The 27044-nt window shown below is 40.8% G+C and overlaps 2 protein-coding genes across 6 annotated transcripts in view; both read right to left on the bottom strand.

The window, feature by feature from the left end:
- The window catches only part of LOC311056921 (polypeptide N-acetylgalactosaminyltransferase 10-like), a 527855-nt gene that overhangs the window by 179555 nt on the left and 321256 nt on the right, over positions 1-27044 (bottom strand). The gene's annotated exons all lie outside the window — the stretch shown is intronic.
- Positions 22908-27044, bottom strand: part of LOC311056920 (uncharacterized protein) — a 57527-nt gene continuing 53390 nt past the window's right edge. For both annotated transcript variants that reach the window (XM_084073769.1, XM_084073770.1), the window contains one exon: positions 22908-26632. In XM_084073769.1, the coding sequence (XP_083929895.1) occupies positions 25028-26632 (1605 nt within the window). In that variant the 3' untranslated portion in view covers positions 22908-25027. The remainder of the gene's footprint in view (positions 26633-27044) is intronic.

Here is a 27044-nt window from a genome sequence, read left to right as displayed (position 1 = left end):
AGTAAACATATGATTTGGGAACTTATAATAACTGTATATGACAGTAAATCCACATACATAATCCTTAGTAATTTTGTGTGTTGTCAAACTTATATGAGTTGGGCAACCATCAGTGAAACCAAAATCTGATAGGACATTGTATAAAAACCATACAATACAGAATATGTATGTCACAGAGACATCCAGATAAAACAAAACCTAATCTTACAATGAAATAACACAATAATGAGTTTTAGGTATTTCCTTTTACATTTTATGACTCCTATATTATTTTAAGATTTTATTGGCAATCATTATCTAACAAATGGTAATAGGTTTAATAGTTAAGATGTTATGTCATTGTGTGTGCAGCAAACGTTCATCATCTCCAAGCAATGTACAGTATTCAATATTAACCAAATACAAATGCTATAATAGAATAAAAAAAAACATTCACTCATGTATTGCTGTAGAATTATTTTTAATTATTTTCATCGGAAGGAACAAAGAAATAAACAAGACTTTCATGTCATATTCATTTCATATTTTTAATTTCATTTCATCTCTTTCATTTCATTTCATATCTTTAACATTCTTTCATTTACAGTAATAGGTCTGCAGTAGCCGGCATACAATCGGGTTGGACTGTGGAATTTGAATATACATACATGGTCTTAACTATCAGAGTAGCGTCTATGGCTGTGTGTAAGCCTGTGGGAAAGTGGACAGTTGACATGTAGCTCAGTGAAGTTCTGATAGCAGAACCTCTGGCTAACTTTTGCACTGTGCAATTACAGTACCATACTTTCCTATGGCATATAAACACTGATCACCAAGGTTAATACAGTGTGAGACTATATAAATACTCCCATCCTTCAAAAGCACAATAGAGTTTTTTCTTTGTTTTGTCTTGTTGTAGGTATGACCATGAACAACTTCTCCATTTACAGCAATTCTCTTGTAGCAATTCACATTAGAGTTTATGGGAACCTCTCTCTCTCTGTGGAGGGCAGCTTGATCATACAGTGATATTAATCTCACATTTGGTGGACCAAGGGCAGTGACTTTGATTGAATTTGGCAAATTTCTTTACATGCCGATTTCCATTTCTCATGTCATTACAGAAATCTTTAACAAATGCGGGTGCATTTGTTAGTAATTGCTTTGCTAAACGGGGGAAAGCACGGGAAAATGCCACTCGTTTGCATATTTGTTGGGGTGCAGCTTGACTACTTTTCACTTGCTTTAAAAGGTAACCATTGAAATCTTCAAACATAAAGGCTGAGTGGGCCCACAAAGGACCCCAATGCACAACACTTTTTTGCAGAAGTGAATGAACGTTGAATGTCATGTGCTCTTGCCCATACAGCGACTGCACACCTCCAACAAAGTACACTAATGAATCATGGGCGTGATTTATCTGTTCAGCAGTCAATTCAGATCCCAACATAATGCTTATGCCCTCTATCAGTAATGCCCAATGAGAGTGATACTTCTGAGGAATCGAATTATGCCTTTCAGAACTGGCAAGCTATAGTACAGTAGCCAGTGTTGCCACTCATGGGCTTTCCAGAATTTGCGTTCTGTAAGAGATCTTGGAACTCGAGCAACACTACCTGGAGGTTTTATAGACAAGAGGTGTCTGTCCATGATAGCGGTTTGTGTGCCAATGTACCATGGCTCAGAATAGTTCTTAGAATCAATCCATAAAGTGGCCATTTGTCTGCACACGCCAAGCAACACGCAGTGCATGTAGTCGGGGACCATCCCATTGATCAGATCAAACTTTGGCAAATCTACAATGGCAGATGGGCCCTTTATGCCAAATATAGGGACCCCTTCTCTTTCAGCAATTTGTCCTATTTCTACTGTGGTTTCATGATTTCTGTCACTTGGTTTTTCATCTGGGCAGGTGTAAACCCTCACGTTCCCTTGTCCTTTCCTCAGTTGCACCCCAGGGTGAAGGCAGACTCCACAGCCATATTCGCCATTAAACTGCTTGAAATTCTGTACTAACGGCCTTGCTATTGCATCACACACACAACACAAAGGGTGCACCTTCACATGTCTCCATGACTGATCACTAGGATGCTGCCACTCAAAACCAGCTTCTGAAAGATTGGTACATTCCTTCACAAATGGTTTGAAAAAGCAGGACATGTCTGGCTTTTCTGATCCAAACCACAAAGCACATAAGAGTACGTGTTTATCTCTACTCTCAGGGGGGATCTCATTGACACAACACAATATTGGCCAAATACTAAATTTAGAGGACTTAAAGACTGGTACACCATCACAATTAAAAGTAAGGGACAGGAAATCCTCTTCACTGTTTGATTTCAAAGCCTGATATAAGGTGCCATCACATAGATCATTGACCCCATGTCTACTACTATCATCAGCACGGAAACAGAGATGCATACCCTGATTCTCAAGAATATCTTTCAGTTGATCCTTTAGTGGAATAGTGAGAAAGAAATGTCCTTTATCTAAACTCGCTTTCACTGTTGTGGATGAGGAACATGACACACATGTAAGTGTTTCTTCTTGAGATTGTGAAGTGCCAAGGTACATAGTACATACTCTGCAGTAATGATGGCGTTGAAATTCATCTGCAAGACGAGCCAATGGTTTCTCCAAAAAATACTTGCTTGCTGGAACTGCACTTGTCCCAGCAGAATGTAACAGTAGAAGTTTCAGCAGGTCTTCCGTCAATACACCTGTAGTGTTGTGCCTCAATGCAAAGGAGAGGATAGAGATACAACTTTGTCCTTCCGTTAGTTAATGGAAGTGGTCCTCTATTTCTTGAGGGACATTGTCCTTAAATAATAGAAAAAGAAGCACTGTATTTATTGTATGCTTTCACTTTCCCATTACATGCTTGTTTTAGTCTACTGTACTTGGCACTAAAACATTAATGGAAGCCATAACACACACAACAAACTAAAAAAATGAGATGGGCAGAAAGTATATGTACACTTCAATGAACTGCAGAAATGAATGAGTGGATTTGCATGATAATTTCATGTCATACCAAATACTTTAATTAACCTCATAAATGTGTATGTGGTAGTTTGTCTCACCTGTATCAATGTTACGGGCTCTGCTCTCTGCTCTTGTCTTTGACTCGGGTCTTCATCACTTTCCTGAGAATTAAGACAAATCAACCCTTAAAAAAGATGGATACAGATAGAGAGAGAGACCGACAGAGAGAGAGAGAGAGAAGCACAGAAGGTTGTATAATACTCTAGTTTGTCTCACCTGTGTCAATGTCGCAGGCTCAGATCTCTGCTCATCTCTTTGACTGGGATCTTCATCACTTTCCTGAGAATGACACAAATAAACAAACCCTTAAAAAGAAAGGTAGATGCAGACAGACACAGAAAGAGAGGGAGACATAGAGAGAAGTAGACAGAAGAGACGAACAGACAGACAGACAGACAGACAGACAGACAGACAGACAGACAGACAGACAGACAGACAGACAGGTTGTATAATACTGTAGTTGTCTCACATGTGTCAATGTGACAGGCTCTGATCTCTGCTGTTCATCACTTTCCTGAGATTTAAGACAAATCAACCATTAAAAAAAGATAGATACAGATAGAGAGAGAGAGACCGACAGAGAGAGAGAAGCACAGAATGGTGTATAATTCTCTAGTTTATCTCACCTGTGTCAATAAAACAGGCTCAGATATCTGCTCATGTCTTTGACTGGGGTCTTCATCACCTTCCTGAGAATGACACAAATCAACAAACTCTTAAAAAGAAAGATAGATGCAGACAGACACAGAAAGAGAGGGAGACTAAGGGCCCCATTCACGGTCCATTATGCCCGCCCCTAACTTCCGTTAAATAGTAATAGCTACGAGTCTGGATCCAAGGTTCAAACTGGACTATGTCAGCGAGGACAACAAAATCACTGTCAAGACCAGACTGAAGGATGAGATGACTAGCATCGTTACTATGGTAACTGTTTATATTAAATTGTTTAAATGAATTGGGAAAATTGATTTAGTTTATCAACCTTAGTATTTAACTGCTAAGATATTACTTACGTTATCAAGTGTAGAATATTAAGGTTAACCTTTTTATTAAATTCTATTTTCCCTTTTCAAGGAGAATCTCAGCCTCACTCCCACCACAGCTTCCTCCAGTGCCACGCCCCCCCCTGGTGGGAAGAAGAGAAAGACTTTAGGCAGCTATTTTAAAGTAGCAAGGGGGAACGAGGCAGCTGCAGCTGGACCTGAAGTCGAGCAAGTTGTCGACATGGAACTAGGCGCCTATCTACTCTCCAGAAATATCGACAGCGAAGATGACCCCTTAACATGGTGGAACAACAACAAGGGACAATACCCAAGTTTGTCCAAACTGGCCAGGAAATACTTATGTATTACTGCGACCAGTACCCCTTCAGAAAGGGCTTTCAGTACAGGGGGGAACATTGTAACCTGCCAGCGTTCCTCCCTGAAGCCTCAGAATGTCGACATGTTGGTGTTCTTAGCCAAGAATCTTAGAGTGCAGTAGCTTTATGTTCTGTTCTGTTTTTATATTCAGCACTGACTGCAGTATTTAAGTTAATCCTTTTGATTCAGTGACATTACTACTCAGTGGAGTCTAGCACTTTGTTTAAGTTTATGTTTTTTTCAGTACAAGAACCTTTAAAGGGTCTACACCATGAATTTTAACTTTTTCTTCATTTTTGTGTGTTTTTGGTCTCCCCCACCTCTCTTCTGTTCCAACAAATACCCGACTTCGAGCATGCAGGCTTTCATAGGCTATCTGTGTTTTTTATGTAAATTGGTCTGAAAACAGTCCGTCAGATTTGTTCCCCCACCCTACGTCACGTCTGGGAACAATTCCTCCCGTTTTTCAGTTCTAACAAAAAAAAAAAAATCAAAAAAAATTTTTTTTTTTTTTTTTTACTTTTTTTTTTTTTTTACTTTTTCCACACAGAACCAGGACATAACATGCATACAAACTGGCTCAATAGCGCCCCGTGCCAAACAGGACAATGTGGTATTGCAGGTGAAAGTGCTTTATAAGCCAGAGAGAAGTTAGTTGGAATGAGTATATCTGAGGCTTGATTTAGGCTCAAACCTTTTGAAAAACGTTTGAGGGACATAAACAATATGATATCAAATATTATTATTATTTTTTTAAATTCATGGTGTAGCTCCTTTAAGTGCAGTAGTTGAACTGGGTGCTAGCCGGCTAGGCTTTTTTTTATATTATTATTCTAAAGCTGTGACTTTTCTTTTTATATTCAGCACTGTGGTGAGGTATTTTGAGTCACTTAAGTGCATTCCTCCCTGTAACAAACAGGTTGATGTTGTTGTACAGTAGTTGGGTGTCCAGTGTCCACTGTGGACAGATGATACTACTGCAAAGCTTAAATTTTGTGAATATAATGCTGCAAAAAAATCTATTTTTTATGTTCAGCACTCAGGCAGCAGCAATATCTTTATTTTAGTTTAGTTACTGTATGTTTTGTTTCCAGAGAGACTTTGAGTTTAAGTCAAGCACTTTGTTTAAAGCCACAGTAGTTGGCTCCAGGTACATTTTGAATGTAGTAATGTTTGTTCAGTATTCAGCAACTACAGTACAGACCAAAGTTATATTTTTGTTACAAGAGAGACAAATGTTGTCTGTTTAAATTCATTGTACTCAGGTGATGTCTAAGAGTAAGAGTGCAATAAATATTTTCATTGAAACGATGAGAATCGTGTGAGAATCGTGATCTCAATTCTTATGGAGGAATATCGTGATTCTCATTTTAGCAAGAATCGTGCAGCCCTACTCTTAGTGTTCCCTGACTTTTCCTAAAACTGTCTGTATTCATTTAAAATGTTTATAATTTACACAAGGCAAAGAAAATAAGGTTTTGACCATAAGCTGTCATTTTGACCTCACATCATTTTGTATGCTTTTGGACATACTTTTTCCTCCATTTGATACATTTTTCTTTCCAAGAGCACCAGTGGTTTGAGGGACTCCAGCAGTGTACCTGCCACTTCTCTCTCATACTTGACCCATTAACTTGACTCAAAGCTAATGTACAAGACCACCACAACACTTAAAGGAGGAGTTCACCCAAAAAATGACTTATTTTCTGTCAATTGCACACCCTATGAAGCCTTGAATCCATGGATTCTTTTTTGTTTTTGTCGCATTCCTAAGCTAATAATTTGATTCCCGTCTCCTACCGGCTAATGTATCCGGTAGGAGACACAAAGTAGATTATTAGTGTGGTTGCCCTAACAGGGCAACCACGATATATCGTTATCGTATCGCTATCGCGGTATGAACGTGCGCAATGTCAGTATCGCAAAAGGCTACAATATCGGCGATATAAATCCCCCCGCTCATCCACTGCTAAAGCGAGCAACATCCCTTTATTTTAGCCAGTAAATAAACCAACCCTCCGTTTCTCCCTCTCTTTCATGCGCCTGTTGGGGTGTGTGTGTGTGTGTGTGTGTGTGTGTGTGTGTGTGTGTGTGTGTGTGTGTGTGTGTGTGTGTGTGTGTGTGTCAGCTGCGCAGCCAGAAGCTGATTTCACCGTTTATCCTATGCGCGATTTTCCTGTGAATAGTCCTAAATTTTTTTAAGACACCAGGCAGTCAGTGCCTTTGGTTGAGGTTGGTAGGTTTGATTTGTAGCCTATATTCCAGTTTAAAATGCTGCGGATCAAGCAATGCTTTTGACAGGGAGAGAAAGAGAGAGCGAGAGAGAGAGAGAGCGAGCGAGGATTCCGTAGTAGCCTACCGAACGATGTGCCCCATGTTTTTTTTCAACACCAAAATATAGTTTAATACATTTAACAAAATACAGCGAAATCCCACAATTATGAGAGTCTTAATATAATATAAACAAATTAAAAGTTTAGGCTATCAATATCAAACAAGAGTAGAGTGACCTCACCTCTTTGATGGACAAGAAATAAATAATCCTTTTTCAAACAACATCCATGTTCTGTTAGTTTGTCAACAATGATCTAAATGGAAAGTTTATTTCAGCAGCTAGAATGTGACAGTTTGTTTGAGCCCGTTTTGGTGCGCAACACAGCCCTCGTTAGTCGTTTAGATTAAATTGCTTTCACCTTGTTGTACTGCTGTGCGGAGTGTGCGCAGCAGGGCAGATCCCCGCCAGGCCAGGGTGACCTACCCAGGCCAATGAAATTCATAGGCAGTCATAGTAGACAATTAGAATGACATCTGCTAAAACTGACTCATATACTGATACAGAACCATATATTGGCTATGTATTGCCCCTGTCGGGTGGAAACCTTGTATGTTCCTTTTTTTAATTATTTAAAAACAATTTAAAATGATGAAAATAGCCAATCTACAAGCTATAATTATTATCAATAATTAAGAAATACTATGTTTTAACTAGTGAAACATCAACTTAAGTCATTATTAGTGCAAGTTAAATCACATTTAATTTTAATGAAAATAAATGTAAAAAAAACAACAACAAATTACAAATACATAAAATCTCTAATCTGTGAATCTAATGTGATTAATGTGACCCCTTCTTCAGTCAGTGAAGTCCAGGGCGGAATGTGACATATATTGAGACCAACTAAACATTATTTTGTGAAATAAATGGGTTATATTTCACAGATAGTTATACTATTCTTATAATATATTAAAATAAAATCATCCTTAACCCTCAAATTACATTAATTATTTATTTGGACTTCTAAATATTTTTTGGTCCTTCCTGCCCTGGCATTTGGCCTTTGTGCCCTAAAAAAAAATTCAACACCAAAGGCCAAGTGGCCTTGCCCCTAAAATGACAAAATTCCAGGCCTGGTGTGAACCCAATAGCACTTACAATGTGACAAGTGATATTGACTTGTCAGTTTTTTGAAGAATTTGACGTTGCAACACTTGAAATATAGAATATGACATTTGAACGGTAATATCGTATATCGTATCGATATCGAAATATTTGGCATCAATATCGAGATATGAATTTTTGTCCATATCGTGCAGCCCTACCTCCCACAGTTTATTTTTCCCAATTTAGTGCCATATAACAAAATGACCGGCTTCACCGGGAATCGTGTGCTTGTATTTTGCTAAGAGATTGATTGCATAGTTTTATTGATATTGATTTATTAGTGCATTCAATTTCCCCTTCCGCTTTAATGTAAAAGTGAAAAAACTCAAATTCAAGTATTTTTTTCTCAAAAACCGTAAGAGCTAGAGTTACCAGATTTGGAGGGAAGGTTCATAATTTAGTCCGAAATTATTAGAAAAAATATCACACCATTCGGCCTCATGGTGGCGCTATAACAGCCCCCTTTTACGTTTTGGCCTGTAACTCTTGAACCGTAGGTCCTAAAATCAAAATTTATTTTCACCTGGATTCCTTGGGTCACGACGCATCTCCCCATACAGGCCACGCCCATTTGCGTCTAGATAGATTTTTTGATATGATTTATTAGTGCATTAAATATCCCCATTCACTTTAATGGGACGCAACTCCCCATATAGGCCACGCCCATTTCCGTCTGGATAGATTTTCCGCCATTTTTAATTTTCTAAAAAACACACTTTTAGCTCCTCTTCCCACATAGTTTGTCCATATTTCACAAAAATCGATACACATGATCTCTGGGCCCATGCGGTAAACATATCCAAACGGCATTTTCATAGTCCTTACCGTTCGTCTGTAAATGGCTTCCAAAGTTAGTGGGAGGGGCCTGTTTTACCAAAAATGCCAGAAATCACGAACGAAACGTCCGGTTAATCCCAAATTTAAATCACTTTTCGAGGGTGGTTTACTCAACAAATTCCCAAAAGCATTTCCACTTTGACCCATAGGGGGCACCACAAATGCGCAAAATGTAACCGCTTGATGCAAAAACATTATTTCGTGGTGGCAAGCGATCTCATGACAGACGTGACAATGTAATTGGCGCAGCCTCCGACCGTATTCATCCCAGCGTATTCTTCGAGTCCCGGCGGCCGCAGCCCGCGACCGGCGTCGGCGCAACCACACTTTGCAATTGCCCTGAAGTGCGACGCGTCTAGTTTGTGTCTCCTACCGGAAATACACATGGTCATCAAATTATTGTTTTAGGAATGCCACAAAAACAAAAATAAATCCATGAAATCAAGGCTTCATGGGGTGTGCAATTGATAGAAAATAAGTATTCTTTTGGGTGAACTCCTCCTTTAAACCCCTTGTGCGCTACAGCATTTGTTCCAAAACTTTTTTCCTTATTAAGTACCCCAGCTGTTTTGCCATGCCAATAGAGCTCAACATTTTTTATTTTTTTTTGTATTTGATGCAGGCAGTGCACATTATAGAAAATACCACCAACTCTAAGTTTCAGTCTTGGTATGAAAGGTAATCTGATCGTCCTTTTTGTTCTAGTTTCTCGTTCTGAAGCAACACGTAAATTGAAGTCACTGCTGAATGAAGATGAACCTGGAGATGCAGAGCCGACAAAGAGGGTGTCGGTGCTCCCCCTAAAATTTCGGAAGGATTCGAGTGGCTCGGATGATGACACTCAGATTCTGACTCAGTCATTGGAAGTTAAGGTGAGGTAAATTTGTTTTCAGCGCCTTTTAACATATTGACCATATCCCAGTGGTGCATGTACAATGTAAGCAAAATGTGTAACAAGCGGATTCCACCGGGTACTGGACCGTTGCGTTCTGGCTGCTAGCGCAGGTCGGAGCTTCTCGTGTGCGTAAAAGCACATTTATTTTAAATTTGTGTCCTTTTCTCTTGGCCCCCAGAAGTCAAATGCCCCCCCAAGGAAAGATGCTGCACAACTCTTCCTTGATGTGTACGGTTCATCTCAGCCTCTCTCAGCTGCTACTAAAAGTCCCAAAAAGAATCTAGGTGAACTTAAACGGGAGATCAAGGACCTGAAGGAGGAGAACGCAACATTGAAGAAGCAGGTTTTACAAGGTATCATTGATTCATATCACTCAATGAACCATTCGACAACTAAAACATATTTGTCTCTAAATGACTGGTTGCGTTATAGTAGGCTACTTTGTCATAAAGCTGGGTGATAACTAATTTGTTGTTTGCGCTACTGTCTAGAAGTGCCACAACTCCTAAAGAGAATGAAGGAGTTCATTGATGTGGCTCAACAGTCTTCACCTCCGAGGATGAGACCCAGGACTACCTGGGACTGGCATATTAATTGATAAATTGGCGTGGGCGTATGCCCAAAATGCGACTACGGCCACAGTGTACGTCCGGCATCTTCTCACAGCAGTTTTCCCGACCGAAGTACTAGTGGTGAGCAATCTGCGAGGAGGCCACCGTGGTGGAGGAGATGCTCGTCTTCCTCTGGACAAAAACAAACTGGATGACATTTACAGTACGTTTTCAGCTTTTCAATGGGTGTTCCATCTTTGGGGATTTCCTGGTGTTAGTATTGTATTTAAGTTTTGCATTTTGTTGTTCTTTTGTTCATTTGTAGGAGCAACTCTTGAGAAGTGGCCAGGGACCCTACCCTCCCAAATCGGAACAACAATCAATGCCAAGATCACAGAGCTGCGGAACAAAAGCCAAACATCTGCTAGCAAGTAAACGTTTTGCAGGGTCTTACTCTGCAGTAAACTGTTCTTTTATTTGTTTATTTGTTAATTTATGATACCAGTACCCTAATACGGAGTGCTTCTTTTGAATGTTTTGGTGACATGCCAAATAGCCAACTCACACATAAAACACCACGCTAGACTTCACCAACACAGACTGTAGACACGTTGGATTTTTCAACCTTGAGTTGATCATATTTAATGTTCAACCAATATGTGGAATACACATATCCCACATGTCCATACTGCACTACCCTGGTTGGTGGCACCAGGGTAGTGCAGTATGGACATGTGGGAGAAGCAGCTACCAACTGAAGCAATCTGGGTCAATACAGCACCAATTTCAAAGATGATGTTAATGTTGGAAAACATATTTTTGTTTGTTTGTAGGTGTTTTATTGTTCCAGGTTCAGATTGAACATATTGTGATGGCTTTTATTTTATATTGTTGTTTTATATTGTTTGTACTTGCTAATTGCACTTTACGTTTTGGAAATTGTTAAAATCTTTATTGTTATTGTTCACTTGCATTCATTTATTTTTGTGTGAAAGTTCACTGCCCGTACAAATGGGTCCATGGCCCAAAACGGGTCTAGGCCCTATGTTTAGGAAATGCTGATAACAGACGGGTAATAAAGACTTGAATTCAAAGGTTTGCCTAATGACCATGTTTCCTTTCCAATATTTCAGATCTATACTACCTATATCTATCTGTTGTCATACATTTCACATATATGTGATTAATGTTTTTTTTACTCTAGAAACCTATAGGAAATTGTACAAGTTCATACATAAAAAGGTTATGTTTTTATACTGCTTATTTGCTGACATGTAAGAATCTTATTAAAAAAAACATAAAGAGAGTATATTTATCATACACTTCACATACTGTATATGTGATTAATGTTGTTTTTACTATAGAAACCTATAGGAAATGGTACAAGTTCATACATAAAAAGTGTATATTTTTTATCCTGCTTATTTGCTGACATGTAAGACTCTTATAAAAAAAACATAAAGAGAGCATATTTAACATATACTTCACATATAAAAACCTATATATAGTCATAAATAAAAAGTATATGTTTTTTAGGTAATAACTTACTGACATATAACAATTATATAAAAATCATATACAAGAAATGTACTTTTCTTGTAAATTAAATGCATACAAACATAAAAAATACATACATATTATGGTATTCATATAAGAAAAGGATATATCTCATATAATTTAAAACTATAAACATTATATGGAACATGTAAGGAAAAGGCAGTTTGCCATGTACTTAACTCATATATCCCATACATGTTGTTTACTTGATTCATACATAATTCTCTTTATTCTCTTCTATGAGGATTGTATGATTGTATCAATTCCATTCCTAAATGCTAAAATACTTTGTAGTATACTCTATATAAAACAGATAATCGGCTGGTTGTTTAACCAGATCCGCTATGAGATTTATCCAAGAAGTAAACCTATAGTAATAGACCGGGAGCCAGGCCCAGCCCTCATAATGTTTTCTGCTAAATTTTTTTCACTATGATTTCCTGTTAGCATATACCTTGGGCCATCACAAGTTCATACTGACCACCCCCAACTCGGGGCCGTTTGGTCTCAGGGCCCCCAAAACCCCCTTTTTTGGGGCGAAATTATGTTAATGGCAATATTAATTTACTAAAATTACATAAATTGTCTTACATATATGAAATTCGGCATGGAGTATCCTGACACATAGGGGTAAGTAGCAAAATAGGATTCTAGTGCTTGCTACCATTGTACTTTTAAATATGACCACAACATCCCCATAAAAACAAAAAAAATACTGTCCGCTTGACAAATAACAACAAAGATGATTATTTCCCAGCACTTTATGGTGAATATCACTGCCTCACTTGTATACAGAAAACTTCCCATGTCCCTAAGCTTCAATTTGAGCCCAAGATGACCTTTGTATCTTGAACATTACTCTTTCTGTAGCCAACATTCTGCATTATACCTCAAATCAGAGAAAATTGAATATTCAGTCATAGTAGAGACCCTAGGAGTGGTCCACGCGCGACTGTTTATTTTCTTTTCTAGTTAGAATTTTTTGGCATCCTTAGTAGGTATCTAATATAGTATCTAATATAGTATCTAATATAGGGATTTCGATGATCCCAAGAAAAAAAGTGGTCCAAAGTGTGTTTTTTTCAATGTTTTATTACCCCTATGAGACCTGCGGGATTGCTGGCTGGAACGCCGGCGAGACTGTCTTGCGGAGACTATGGCGCGCTCAAATTTAGACGTAGCCCAAAGATAGAGATACCATTAGATTTTCAATGGGACCAACTTTGTCATGCTACCTTGTCGGGAAGGGGGCTAAATACCTAATGATTCAAAGTTAGACAACATTTTGGCGAGGGAAAAACATCACCTCAATATATGTGAATGGAAATGGGTTACATGGATATCTACAGCCTCCCCTGTACAGACATGCCAAATGTATGCCAATCTCATGCAGTTTTGGGTAAGAAACATGCAGTTTTTTCCATGCAGTATACAAATATGTAATTTCCGCCTATTGTAAAAAGGAGACCACTTTACTGTATCTATAGCTGTATGAGACCACTGTACTGAATCTAGAGACCACTGTACTGTATCTAGACCACTGTACTGCATATATTGCTATATGAGACCACTGTACTTCATCTACAGCTGTATGAGACCATGACTGTACTGCATCTATATCCCACTCTACTGAATCTATAAACCATTGTATTGCATCTTAAGACCACTGTACTGCATCTAGAGACCATAATCACACAGAAAAAAAAAGGTTCTTACATGGTTCTTTAAAACCCTATATGGTTCTTTGAAGAACCATCACCTGCTAAAGAACCATTTTATATAGCAAATGGTTCTTTAGATTCTTAAATGGTTCTTTAAAACGCTATATGGTTCTTTGAAGAACCATCACCTAATAGAGAACCATTTTATAGAGCAAATGGTTCTCCAGATTCCTCATATGGTTCTCAAGGATTTAAAAGGTTCAAGGAAGGGGGAATTATTTTCCAAACCATTTCATATTACAAATGGTTCTTCATATTCCACATATGGTTCTATGGGATTTGAAAGGTTCTTATTGGTAGGGGATTTTGCAACTGTAAATTATAACCTGTATAAAACAATTACAAATTATTATTTTAGTAGACGCTCTTATTTCAGAGTTATTCACAAAAAGCAAGGGTAATACATCAAATGCATTACATGGAGATTGTAATCTAGTTTTAGGATAGGTAACCCGAGAGTCTATTGTCAGTCTAATCATATTATATAATAAGGAAGAAAAAAAAGCCTTATCTCTGATGTCAAATTCAGCCTTAACCATGCAGCTACACCCAAATATGGAGTGTCTAACCTCAATATGTTCGCATCAGGCGCCAATAGATGTCTGCTCCATATATGGGCACAAAAGGTGCCATGCCCATATATGGAGATAGGCCTACCCTGCTTAAAAAAAAACAGCACAAACCAGCTTATGATGGTTGCTGGTTTTAGCTGGTTTTAGCTGGTCTTGGCTGGTCTTAAGCTGGTTTAGATGGCATACCAGGCTGGACAAGCTGGTCAGGCTGGTCAGGCTGGTTTGCCAGTGTAGTTGGTTAGCTGGTCACCAAGCTGGATTCTGCTGGTCTTTGCTAGTCAGCCAGCTGGCTGGCTGGACTGACCAGCAAAGCCAAGCTGGTAGCTGGTCTTTGCTGGTCAAATGGGTGGACTGCCCAGCAAAGACCAGCTTACCAGCTAGACTTAGCTGGTCAGATGGCTGGACACTGGACAGACCAGCAAAGACCAGCTTAGCAGCTGGTCAGGTTTGGTTAGATCAGTGGTTCTCAACATGTGGATCGGGACTCCCAGGGGGGTCCCCACATGATTTGGGGGTGGTCCCCAGATGACAGTGAAGTGACAATTTAAGGACCTTTAAGACCTTTTTAATACCTAAAAAAACAAAACACCATTACTCCATCAAAAGTAAAAAACTATAATATAAAAATGGTCAAACATTGGCCAAATTGTCTAGCAATAATAATAATATAAGAAAACATTTTGAAAATAGCAGATCTACAAGCTCACAACACCTTCTTTGCGAGGCGTTGTGAGCTTGAAGATCTGCTATTTTCACAATAGAGTCAAACTAAACGTAAATGCATCAACTCCTACATTCCAAGTGCTTATCAGGGTGGGGGGTCCCCAGCTCAAATATGATTATTTTGGGACGTCGCGGCCTGAAAGGGTTGAGAACCACAGGGTTAGAAGTTTCCCAAACAGTGGGTAGGGGCCCATTTGTGGGTCATGGACACATCACAAGGAAAGATCCCTTTGTTTGTTTCTTACAAAAATATATTACTATATTATTTCAAAACATTTCCCACCCAAAAATCGAAAATCTTCATCAATAAAAAAACAAATAAATACAAAATCTAATAATCATACATCATACCTGCCATCAGACTGTGAAGTTTTTTTCTTCTGTTACAATACCCCCCCCCCCCCAGTATATACAATATACAGTAGGCCTATACAGTATATTTTATTTTATTTTATTTTATTTTATTTTATTTTATTTTATTTTATTTTATTTTATTTTATTTTATTTTACATTTCTTGTCATTTTCTTGTGATGTGACATAGATAATATATTTATTTTATCGCAATTGGCAAATAATATGCTAGTTTGATTCTAAATAACACTTTTTATTGCTATGGTTACCAAAATGAACAGATCTACATCTTGTCGCAATTCGATGCGTTGTGAGCTTCTCAGCTTGTACATCTATTCTTTTTTTTTTACAGAGAAGTGCATTATGGGCCCTGAGCAGTGTTGCCATATCTGCTTATTATAAGCGACTTCGGGCTTGTTTTTCTGTAAAGTTGCTTGTAAATATTAGTGAAAGATTTCACTTCTTTTTGATAGTAGAAATAGCAGATCTACAAGCTCACAAAATGCATTGCAAATGCGACGCACTGTGAGCTTGTAGATCGGCTATTTTCAAATAGCCATCTATATAGGCTGCAAATGTCGCTTCTTTTGGGCTTAATTGTTTTCACAGACCTGGCTGCTTATTTCTCTCACAAAATCTGGCAACAATGTCTCAGCATGCTCGCTCGCGACTGCGCGGGGAGAATGAATGTTGTCTCGAGCCTGCAGCTCACTTCAATAGAAAGTTAGATAAATTGCGTTGCTTTGGATTCATCAAAAAGAATTATAAACCGGCTTCAGAGAAGATAAAAGGATGAAGAAGAAGCGGCGGACATTTTAGGTGAGTGTTGACACACATAAATACTGTTTATGTAGGCTTTTTAGCCTACTATTACTGTATTGATAATAAGTGCGTAGGCTGATGTTTTTGAAGTCAATCAAGTCATGACCCAACTCTACACATTGTTTAGTTATTTAAATTGTCTTGATAACGGGATTATGACAATAATTACAATAAAATATAGTGGGAATATACAATATAATTTATAATATAGCCACGGTACTGCTTGCCAGGCTGTGTGCCGCTCAAAACTAAATTCAGAATCTGATGTCTGTCTGTCTGTCTGTCTGTCTGTCTGTGCTACAGAGTTTTAATATCCCGTGAACTCTGAACATTAATGATTCGTCTGTCTGTCTGTCTGTCTGTCTGTCTGTCTGTCTGTCTGTCTGTCTGTCTGTCTGTCTGTCTGTCTGTCTGTCTGTCTGTCTGTCTGTCTGTCTGTCTGTCTGTCTGTCTGTCTGTCTGTCTGTCTGTCTGTCTGTCTGTCCGTCCGTCCGTCCGTCCGTCCGTCCGTCCGTCCGTCCGTCCGTCCGTCCGTCCGTCCGTCCGTCCGTCCGTCCGTCCGTCCGTCCGTCCGTCCGTCCGTCCGTCCGTCCGTCCGTCCGTCCGTCCGTCCGTCCGTCCGTCCGTCCGTCCGTCCGTCCGTCCGTCCGTCCGTCCGTCCGTCCGTCCGTCCGTCCGTCCGTCCGTCCGTCCGTCCGTCCGTCCGTGTGTGTGTGTGTGTCCGTCCGTCCGTGTGTGTGTGTGTGTGTGTGTGTGTGTGTGTGTCCGTCCGTCCGTCCGTGTGTGTGTGTGTGTGTTGCTGCAGTGGCCAAAACAAATGGTTTGCAGGCAGCCCTACTAAATGAGAAAAAGGGACCCAAGAAGAGAGAACCATTATGTGTTATTTGTGGGAGGGGGGGGGGCTCCCACAAAAAAGAAAACAGTTTGAAGGTAAAGTGATATTGTTTTGTTAAATATTAAAGTAATCATTGCTTGTTCAGTAACGAAAATGCACTCATATACTAAGCGTACTTCACTGCTGCTTGCTATATGCAGAAGAAGCTCCCCTTGGCCAGCCAGCACCAGCAGCAGTCTACACTTTAGCCAACAAGGACCATTACAAGGTCAACCAGAAGGCAAGAGCCAGAATCAGGACCCTACATGAGGACCTCAATCGAAAAGGTGAAGATGATCAGTAGTAGTTGTATTGAGTCCTTATTGATTATGGGGGATGGCTGATTTAATTTGAATGCACTCATAGCTTGGTGAGACTGTCAGACACTAATACATTACTGATTATTTTTTTCACAGGCATGACGCCGCAAGGCAGAGACCGTAAGAAGAGAGTCTGTAAAAAGATGTGGCACGAGGAGACCACAACACTGCTTCAGCTCAGCCTTTACATGGGTGTACTGGCTCTCCTCAAGGAATACGTCATGGTTTTCCAGGTGGGTGTTAAACATTAATTCCAACTGTTGACTACACTTGTGTATCCAATGGTTGTTTTTCCATTTCATTCCATTTTCCATTTTTGTTCTACATATGCAGGGTAGCCAAAACCTTGGTTCACAAATTGCATGACAAACAGCTGGAGCTGTTCTTGGCTTTCCTAGCTTGCTTTGTTAAAGCTGAACACATCACCCAAGTGTCACCTAGGACTCTGGTGGAGCTGGTACTGGTGGATGACATGCTGCTGCCTGCCAGGGAGATGTATGTGGGGAAGGCAGACACATTCAGGACCACCAAGCCCAATCATGCAGTAAGTAGCCTCTTCTATTCATTTACATTTGAGACTTGACATTTTCTTTTGCATTGTTTTGGAAAACCTGTATTAATGTCCAGTTTTGTTTAACTGCATTTCAGCTGCTGAAGCCATTCATGCAGAAGGTGAGAAAAGCGTACATCACTACTGCTTGCTATATGCAGAAGAAGCTCCCCTTGGCCAGCCAGACACTGAGGGCCCTGTCTGCTCTGGACCCACTAATGAGAGGCCATTCACAGGCAGCCATCCAGCTGAAGAAGTTAGGTGGAATGCTGGGCCACCTCTTACCAGCTGATGGAGACATCCACAAAGAGCTCACACGGTACAACACAGATCTGAGCCTGTCCACATTCAAGGAGGGAGAGAGCATGGTGGAGTGGTCTCTCTCTCAGGTATATATGAGAGAGAGAGAGAGAGAGAGAAGCTACAGAGTGTTTTAGTAGCCTATCCTGTGAACTCTGAACAATAATGATTCGCTTGTGTGTGGCCAAAACGAATGGTTTGCAGCCCTACTACCCCTCCCACAAAGAGAAGAAAACAGTTTGAAGGTAAAGTGATATTGTTTTGTTAAATATGAAAGTAATCATTGCTTGTTCAGTAACAGGGGGTCTCATACAGGACAAATAAGTGCAATTGGAAGTGATGGCACAATGAAGTGGGCATACAAAATGTATGTATTTGTGATTATATTTATTTAATTTATTTCTACTGTACTTTTCATCCAAATGTCCTCACTAAATACTAAAATCAATTTATTGTGTTTTTATTTGTATTTATTTTTCTAAAAAGTTTCTAAAGATTTAAATCTAAATGTCTTAAGTTCATGTTTAATGTTCAAATATGGAGATATGTGGGCTTATTTATTAATAAATTCAAATGATAAAATCTTGTGTCCATCTTTTCCAGTAAATCTAATATATTTTAATGTGTAATGAAACATTTATTATCCAAAGAACCTTTTTTTTCTGAAGAACCATTATAAAACGGTTCTTTATTGAACCAATTGGATCCTCAAAGAACCACTTTAGAAAAGGTTCTTCAGAGAACCATTTTTTTACATGGTTCTTTGAGGAACCAGAAACGGTTCCTCAAAGAACCATTTTTTGATGGTTCTTTAATGCACCTTTAATGGTTCCTTATTGAACCATTCGAATAAATGGTTCTTTAAAGAACCTTAGTGTAAAAGGTTCTTTCTGGAACCAAAAATGGTTCTTCTATGGAATCACTCTGAAGAACCATTTTTGGTTCCAGATCGAACCGTTATTTTTCTGTGTGTACTACATCTTAAGACCACTGTACTACATCTAGAGACCACTGCACTGGATCTATAGCTGTATGAGACCACTGCACTGCATCTATAGACTAACTACTGTATCTATAGACCACTGTAGTGCATCTGTAGACCACTCTAGTGCATCTGTAGACCACTGTCATGATCTTTAGAGCACTCTAGTGCATCTGTAGACCACTCTAGTGCATCTGTAGACCACTCTAGTGCATCTGTAGAACGCTCTAGTGCACCTGTAGACCACTCTAGTGCATCTGTAGACCACTCTAGTGCATCTGTAGACCACTGGACTGCATCTGTAGACCACTCTAGTGCATCTGTAGACCACTCTAGTGCATCTGTAGACCACTGTCGTGATCTCTAGATCACTCTAGTGCATCTGTAGACCACTCTAGTATATCTGTAGACCACTCTAGTGCATCTGTAGAACACGCTAGTGCATCTGTAGACCACTCTAGTGCACCTGTAGACCACTCTAGTGCATCTGTAGACCACTCTAGTGCACCTGTAGACCACTCTAGTGCACCTGTAGACCACTCTAGTGCACCTGTAGACCACTCTAGTGTATCTGTAGACCACTCTAGTGTATCTGTAGACCACTCTAGTGCATCTGTAGACCACTCTAGTGCATCTGTAGAACGCTCTAGTGCACCTGTAGACCACTCTAGTGCATCTGTAGACCACTGGACTGCATCTGTAGACCACTCTAGTGCATCTGTAGACCACTCTAGTGCATCTGTAGACCACTCTAGTGCATCTGTAGATCACTCTAGTGCATCTGTAGACCACTCTAGTATATCTGTAGACCACTCTAGTGCATCTGTAGAACACGCTAGTGCACCTGTAGACCACTCTAGTGCATCTGTAGACCACTCTAGTGCACCTGTAGACCACTCTAGTGCACCTGTAGACCACTCTAGTGTATCTGTAGACCACTCTAGTGCATCTGTAGACCACTCTAGTGCATCTGTAGACCACTCTAGTGCATCTGTAGACCACTGTCGTGATCTCTAGACCACTCTAGTGCATCTGTAGACCACTCTAGTATATCTGTAGACCACTCTAGTGCATCTGTAGACCACTGTACTGCATCTACCAAGTCTTGACGGTGACCGCCCCCCACTGGGGGCAAGCTGTTCCAGAGCCTGGGTCCCCCCCAGGCTTTGTAGACCACTGGACCAATGGTCTATAGATGCAGTACAGTGGTCTAGATACAGTACAGTGGTCTCTAGATGCAGTACAGTGGTCTATAGATGCAGTACAATGGTCTATATATGCAGTACAGTGGTCTAGATACAGTACAGTGGTCTCATACAACTATAGATGCAGTACAATGGCCTATATATGCAGTACAGCGGTCTATAGATACAGTACAGTGGTATCATACAGCTATAGATACAGTACAGTGGTCTCATACAGCAATAGATAAAGTACAGTGGTCTCATACAGTAATAGATAAAGTACAGTGGTCTCATATAGCAATAGATAAAGTACAGTGGTCTCATACAGCTATACAGTAGACACAGTAAAGTGGTCTCCTTTTTACAATAGGCGGAAATTACATATTTGTACTGCATTCAAAAAACTGCATGGTTCCTGCCCAAAACTGCATGAGATTGGCATACATTTGGCATGTCTGTACAGGGGAGGCTGTAGGTATCCATGTAACCCATTTCCATTCACATATATTGAGGTGACAGCTCAAGGGACCATTTGGAAAATGTTGATGGCCGTTTTTCCCTCGCCAAAATGTTGTGTAACTTTGAATCATTAGGTATTTAGCCCCCTTCCCGACAAGGTAGCATGACAAGGTTGGTCCCATTGGAAACCTGAGGTTGTGTAGAATCAAATGGTATCTCTATCTTTGGGCTACGTCTAGCGCGCCATAGTCTCCGAAAGACACGCTGGCGTTCCAGCCAGCAATCCCGCAGGTCTCATAGGGGTAATATAACATTGAAAAAAACACACTTTGGACCACTTTTTTCCTTGGGATCATCGAGATCCCTATATTAGGAGGTCCTAAGGATGCCAAAAAATCCAAACTAGAAAAGAAAATAAGCAGTCGCACGTGGACCACTCCAAGGGCCTCTACTATGACTGAATACTCAATTTTCTCCGATTTGAGGTATAATGCAGAATGTTGGCTACAGAAAGAGTAATGTTCAAGATACAAAGGTAATCTTGGGCTCAAATTGAAGCTTAGGGACATGGGAAGTTTTCTATATACAAGTGTGGCAGTGATATTCACCATAAAGTGCTGGGAAATAATCATCTTTGTTATAATTTGTCAAGCGGACAGTATTTTCTTCTGTTTTTCTGGGGATGTTGTGGTCATATTTAAAAGTACAATGGTAGCAAGCACCATAATCCTATTTTGCTACTTACCCCTATGTGTCAGGATACTCCATGCCGAATTTCATATGTGTAAGACAATTTATGTAATTTTAGTAAATTAATATTGCCATTAACATAATTTTGCCCCAAAAAAGGGGGTTTTGGGGCCCCTGAGACCAAACGGCCCCGAGTTGGGGGTGGTCAGTATGAACTTGTGATGGCCCAAGGTATATGCTAACAGGAAATCATAGTGAAAAAAATTTAGCAGAAAACATTATGAGGGCTGGGCCTGGCTCCCGGTCTATAATGCTTTAGGCTGTGAAACGAACCACTGAGGAGTTGTATTGATGCTTATTTCTCTGGAGGGAATTAATATTGCTTGGGTCGCTGATGGAACTCAATTAACCAGGGAGTTCTGTTGCCTTTTATACCCTGGTGTCATTACGGTGAAGTCAGTCATATAATATATGGAGCGGGCTACGTCAGTCATGCCCAAACATGTGACTATGATGTAGAGTCCTGAACGTTTCGGTTAGCTCCATACAGTATATGGGGTTCCAGGAGGGGTTTTCTGATGTCAAAGCTTAGGTTAGTTATCTCCATGTTCATTGTCTCCGGTCTATGGGTATCTCCATATATGGGAAGGTTGGGGTCTGGACTGAATAAGTCGTTCATCCCCTTATATAGGTTTCTGGGCATGTTACGAACAGAATCCTGTATGAGGGAATACCAAGGGTGAGCGAGAAGATTGCTGTAAGGAGAATGAGACTAGCAGGACACTGCCAAAGGCACCGAGAGCTGCCAGCCAGCAAACTGGTGCTGTGGGAACCAACACATGGGCACCGGTCAAGAGGACGCCCCACACTAACATACGTGGACACGCTCAAGAAGGATGCAGGAGCCCATAGCACCAATGAGGTGGCCATATGTATGGAGAATCGGGATGACTGGAAGCAACGATGGAGGGCTCGTCTGAGGACGACCTAGAGAGAGCATCCTGCCATGGTCCACCTTGCGGTGGTATCCATCTATAGCTAATGCTGGCAAGTATGCCCTGAATGTTCTTTACAGCTGCCCCATGGATTTCCGGTGGAAATACGTAAACATTCAAGAACACTTTCTGGCATACGCCGCGAGTATTTGACTGTGCCTCCATCTTTGTCTGCTCAGCATGTTTGACTCATCATACATTACTTGAGGTAGTGATGCGTCCCACCGCCCCATGAGGAGGACATTTGGATGAGGTTTCTTTTAAGGAGGTTTGATTATATATTCTTGATAACGCTTTCCATGTTCTCAAGGTCGCTTTACATTGGGTTGGTCCCTGCCGCCGCCCCATGAGGCTCTTAAGTCTTAAGATTCACGTGTCTAGCTGTGGGCTTTCCTTTGGCCTCTATGGTCTGGGCTTCTCTTTGGTCTCCATGGTTCTTGTACATCATGAAGGACATTAAGATGGATGAAAGGGCATTCTGAGCTATGCTGTTCCTGCCAAAGTGTATTCTGAACTTCAGCTCAACAGCGAGCTAAACTCCACTTCCCATAGAAATAATGACAGAATCGTGACGTAAGGCTTGTTCTTTTACTGAAGATTCTTCATCTTTTACAGGTCATGGAGTAAAAACTGAAATCAAACATAATGTACAATGTAACATGAGATGTTGTCCTGTTTTCTTTACAGTGGCTTGTAAATACAGTCATTTTTAATACACAATAACCATGAATTGCCGTTTTTAACATTAACTTATTTAACTTAATTATGCATACATGAAATTGTCACAACAGCATGAAATTATAGCTTCCAAATTAATTATAGCTTACAGCATTGTCTCCTGGTGAAGGTATGTAGAAGGTTAAGTTGACAAGCATCAGAAAAGGACACAGAAATGAAGAGCATGCACTCTCTGCTGCTACTGACATAAAATGCTGTTTGCAGGCTCACACAGCTGTTCTGTATCCAGTGCAATTAGCTTAACTCACACACCTGCCTTAACTTAACGACCTCTTCTAATCAAGAGGGCCTAATGTCACAGTGACCTCTTCTTGTCAAGAGGGCCTTTCAATATAAGGGTACATTTGTCTTTCAAAATAAAGCCATTCTAAGCAACATAACAGCATACAATATAAATCGCATTATAAGACAAGACATGAGCATTTCAGGAGGTAGAGCAACAGTGGCTCAGCAGGTATAGCAGCAGCAGTGGCTCAGGATTTGTAGAGCAGCAGTGGCTCAGGATTTGTAGAGCAGCAGTGGCTCAGGATTTGTAGAGCAACAGTGGCTCAGGAGGTAGAGCAGCAGTGGCTCAGGAGGTAGAGCAGCAGTGGCTCAGGAGGTAGAGCAGCAGTGGCTCAGGAGGTAGAGCAGCAGTGGCTCAGGAGGTAGAGTAACAGTGGATCAGGAGGTAGAGTAACAGTGGATCAGGAGGTAGAGCAACAGTGGCTCAGGAGGTAGAGCAACAGTGGATCAGGAGGTAGAGCAACAGTGGATCAGGAGGTAGAGTAACAGTGGATCAGGAGGTAGAGTAACAGTGGCTCAGGAGGTAGAGCAACAGTGGATCAGGAGGTAGAGTAACAGTGGATCAGGAGGTAGGGTAACAGTGGCTCAGGAGGTAGAGCAGCAGTGGCTTAGGAGGTTGCTATTCATTCGTTATTCAGAACAGTTTGGGCCTTGCACCTGTCAGGACGATCTTGCTTAACGATGTGTTGGATTCGGCCGCCCCATGCAGGATCTGTGTAGTTCGGAAGGTGTTTCGAGGAAGTGGTCTTCTAGAGGTATCTGGGTGACCGTCGGGATCGTGGTTGGTGCCTCCGGGTCGACCGGTGGGCCCGTCGCCTGGGCCTGGGGTGTCGTCTCTTGCAGGATGAATCCCGGTCTGTTGAAGAGGAACTATGTCTGGAACAGTTACGACGCCGTCCAGCATTACGTTTGGAAGAATAACAATCGTTAGAGTGCCCAGGCAAAGAGGACGAGATAGCCAATGAATAGGAAAGGAAATTTCATTTTAACAGTGTAATTCAATTGGCTATTCTACAGGTAATTAATAAGGGCTATTTGTCCACTGTTCATACTCAAAAGGTCTATTATACATGTATGTATATGTATGTATTTCCAGACATCCTGACAGGATGTCTGGAAATACACTTCCAGTAGACTGTGTTGAATATATATGGTCTGGGTTTAGGGCAAACTGGAGTGAAGAGACCAGGTCTAAACAAGGTTCTGTGAACCTCCCTGTGTCAGGGGGAGCAGGAAGTAAAATGGCTTTTTGCATCTCATGAGAGCACATCTGCATCCGTTGCCCAAACATACAACGCTCAAAGCCCCACTGTGTGTGGGTCGTATCTCTTGTTAAGGCCCATAGACTCATGTATTTACATTTTGCTGTAGCTATTTTAACAGCAGGTAATGCAGGAAAACCCTTGACAGTTGGCTCCCTACCTATAAACATACTGCAGGTGATTAGTATGTGTTTACAAACTCCACTTATCATTGTCCATGACCTTCATCAGGTTTCTGAATAAACAAGTCAGACACATGATTCCACTTCATGAATTAAAACATAAAAGGCATTTGTCAAATCTTTGTGTCCTGGGGTTGAAGTCAAAACATCATGTGTTTAATCTCTGAAACAGTCAATGTGTGTCCATGTCATAGCCAGGTACCCTGTTGAAGTGTCCATGAGCAAGGCATTGCACCTGTCATTGCTCGTTTACTTTTAAGTTGCTCTGGATGAGCATGTCATAAAAAAGATAACAGTTAAATGTAATGATCCAACTTCAGTGTGTCAACTCAAGTACATTGGTACAGTTTCACATCAACCCAAGATCCTCAGAGAGGAATGGGTCGGTTTTACGTAGAATGGATATCAGTTTTAAACTTGCAGCAGTTCCTTTGCTCCACACTGTGTCGATGACAAAACGTGCCTTTTCATGTTTCACTTGTTCCACGTGAGCCTTATCATACTCTTCTTTGATAATGACGTTCTTCTCTAAAAGTCTGTCCAGGACATTGTTGAGGACAGGATCTGAAACGCTTTTGATGAATCTGCTCCGCACAGACAACAGTCTGGCTTCTGCTGGAAGAGTCAGTGTGCGTTGAACGGGTTGTTTTCTTGAAGCAGGAGCTGAAAGGTTTACACAGCGTTTCCATGCACAGTCAGAAGTGTTACCGTGTCTTAGAAGTAATGTAACAAGCTTAAACTTGCCCCTTAAAATGACATCAAATGTTTCGATGTAATTGTGATAGGATGATTCATCAACTTCAAATGGTGCCATATCAGGTTGAATTATGATGAAATCATCTTGAGGGGGAGAGGAGAGGGTGTATTCTTGTTTTGGGATTAGTTTACAGGGAGGGTTTCCAATGTAAATCTCTTCTCCAACTAACTTCCTCCGTGTCTTCTGCACTTCATCCAGCACAACGTTCCCAGGCAGCAGCAATACTTTCAGGGTTGATATGGGGTCATCATCATCATCATCATCATTACCATCAATCGGTGGTGCATAAAACAGTGACACCAATGCCTGGACAGGACTGGGCTGGACACGACTTGGCCAGAACGTATCCATGATGATACCAAATAAAGACAATCCTGTTACATTTATGATAACATGAGTTTCTGTGATCATATGTGGTTTGATCAGCTCAATGCCATCATCATCCTTCACATGGAGAACAGACAAGGATTTGCCTCCACCCATGGAGAGGATCTCACAATGTGGAAAGTGTAACTGACACACAGACCCTTGAAAACCTTTGATGTCAAACAGTGGTCCTGCAGGCCTCTTGTCAAGCTGGGATAGAAGCCTTCGGTGCCAAGGGACTGTCCTGTAAGTCACATCTCCCTCTGTCTCCATCTTAAACACCAGGTCGGTCACGCTGCATTGGAACAGTCCTGCTTGGGTGCAGTGGAACCTGTAGCTTTCCTTGTTTTCCACAACAATGATATCAGGCGCAACTTTCTGTGTTTTGTCCAGTAGTGTAACATCATTTACACTGTGGGACCGCTTTGCTCTGAAACTTTCCTTGTTCTCTAAACATGGCATTTTGCTCAGTGAGGGTAAGCTGTGAGAACGAGGCAGAGAGATGGATTCTTCTATCCTCAAATCACTGAAGCATGAACTTAGATCAGTTTCATCTTGGAGTTCCAGAGAGGGATGTAGAGAGGACCGTGACTCTGTAACAGGATGGTCTGTGGTTGACGAATCACAGGTGTCACATGACATCATTTCTTCTGGGGAATGTTGGAAGGACTCAGATTTGTCCTGAGGCATGTCTGAAGCATGCTTCAGTCTTCTGTCTTCTTCTACATCTAACCCTTTCTTCTCATCTGGATTGTCTTCCATCTCACCGTGCTTTACTCCTTCTGCTGTAGAGGAGGGTGGTGTGAGACATCCTTGAGAAGTAACAATTCCCTAAAAAAGAGAAAATAAAATAATGTATCTTAAATAATTGTATACACTATCAACCATCTTGCAATGAGATCACACCGGCTGTGACGCCAAATCGGTATGTGAGAAGCACATAATTGTGAAACAGGTCATCTGTGTCAGGCAAATGGGGGGGGGGGGGTTCTTATGCATGAACCATCATGCTTAGGGCAGGTTCATCCATGAGAGGGGTAATACTTCAGCTCTGACAAAACAAAAGCTCTGGGTGAAGACAGAGGAAGACCAATGCCTGACAGGGGGGGGGGGGGGGGGGGGGGGTTTATCAAGTTCTAACCAAGGTAATGGAAAGGAATGGTATGTGTAAACGCAAAAAATGATAAAGTAAAACTAAGGTTCAAAATATCAAAAATTAAACAAAAACTATCAAATGATTGTC

This window comes from Gymnoscopelus microlampas (assembly GCF_963454915.1).
Source record: "Gymnoscopelus microlampas genome assembly, chromosome: 12".
In the NCBI taxonomy this organism is placed as follows: Eukaryota; Metazoa; Chordata; class Actinopteri; order Myctophiformes; family Myctophidae; genus Gymnoscopelus; species Gymnoscopelus microlampas.
This window is presented reverse-complemented; position numbering and strand designations above follow the sequence as displayed.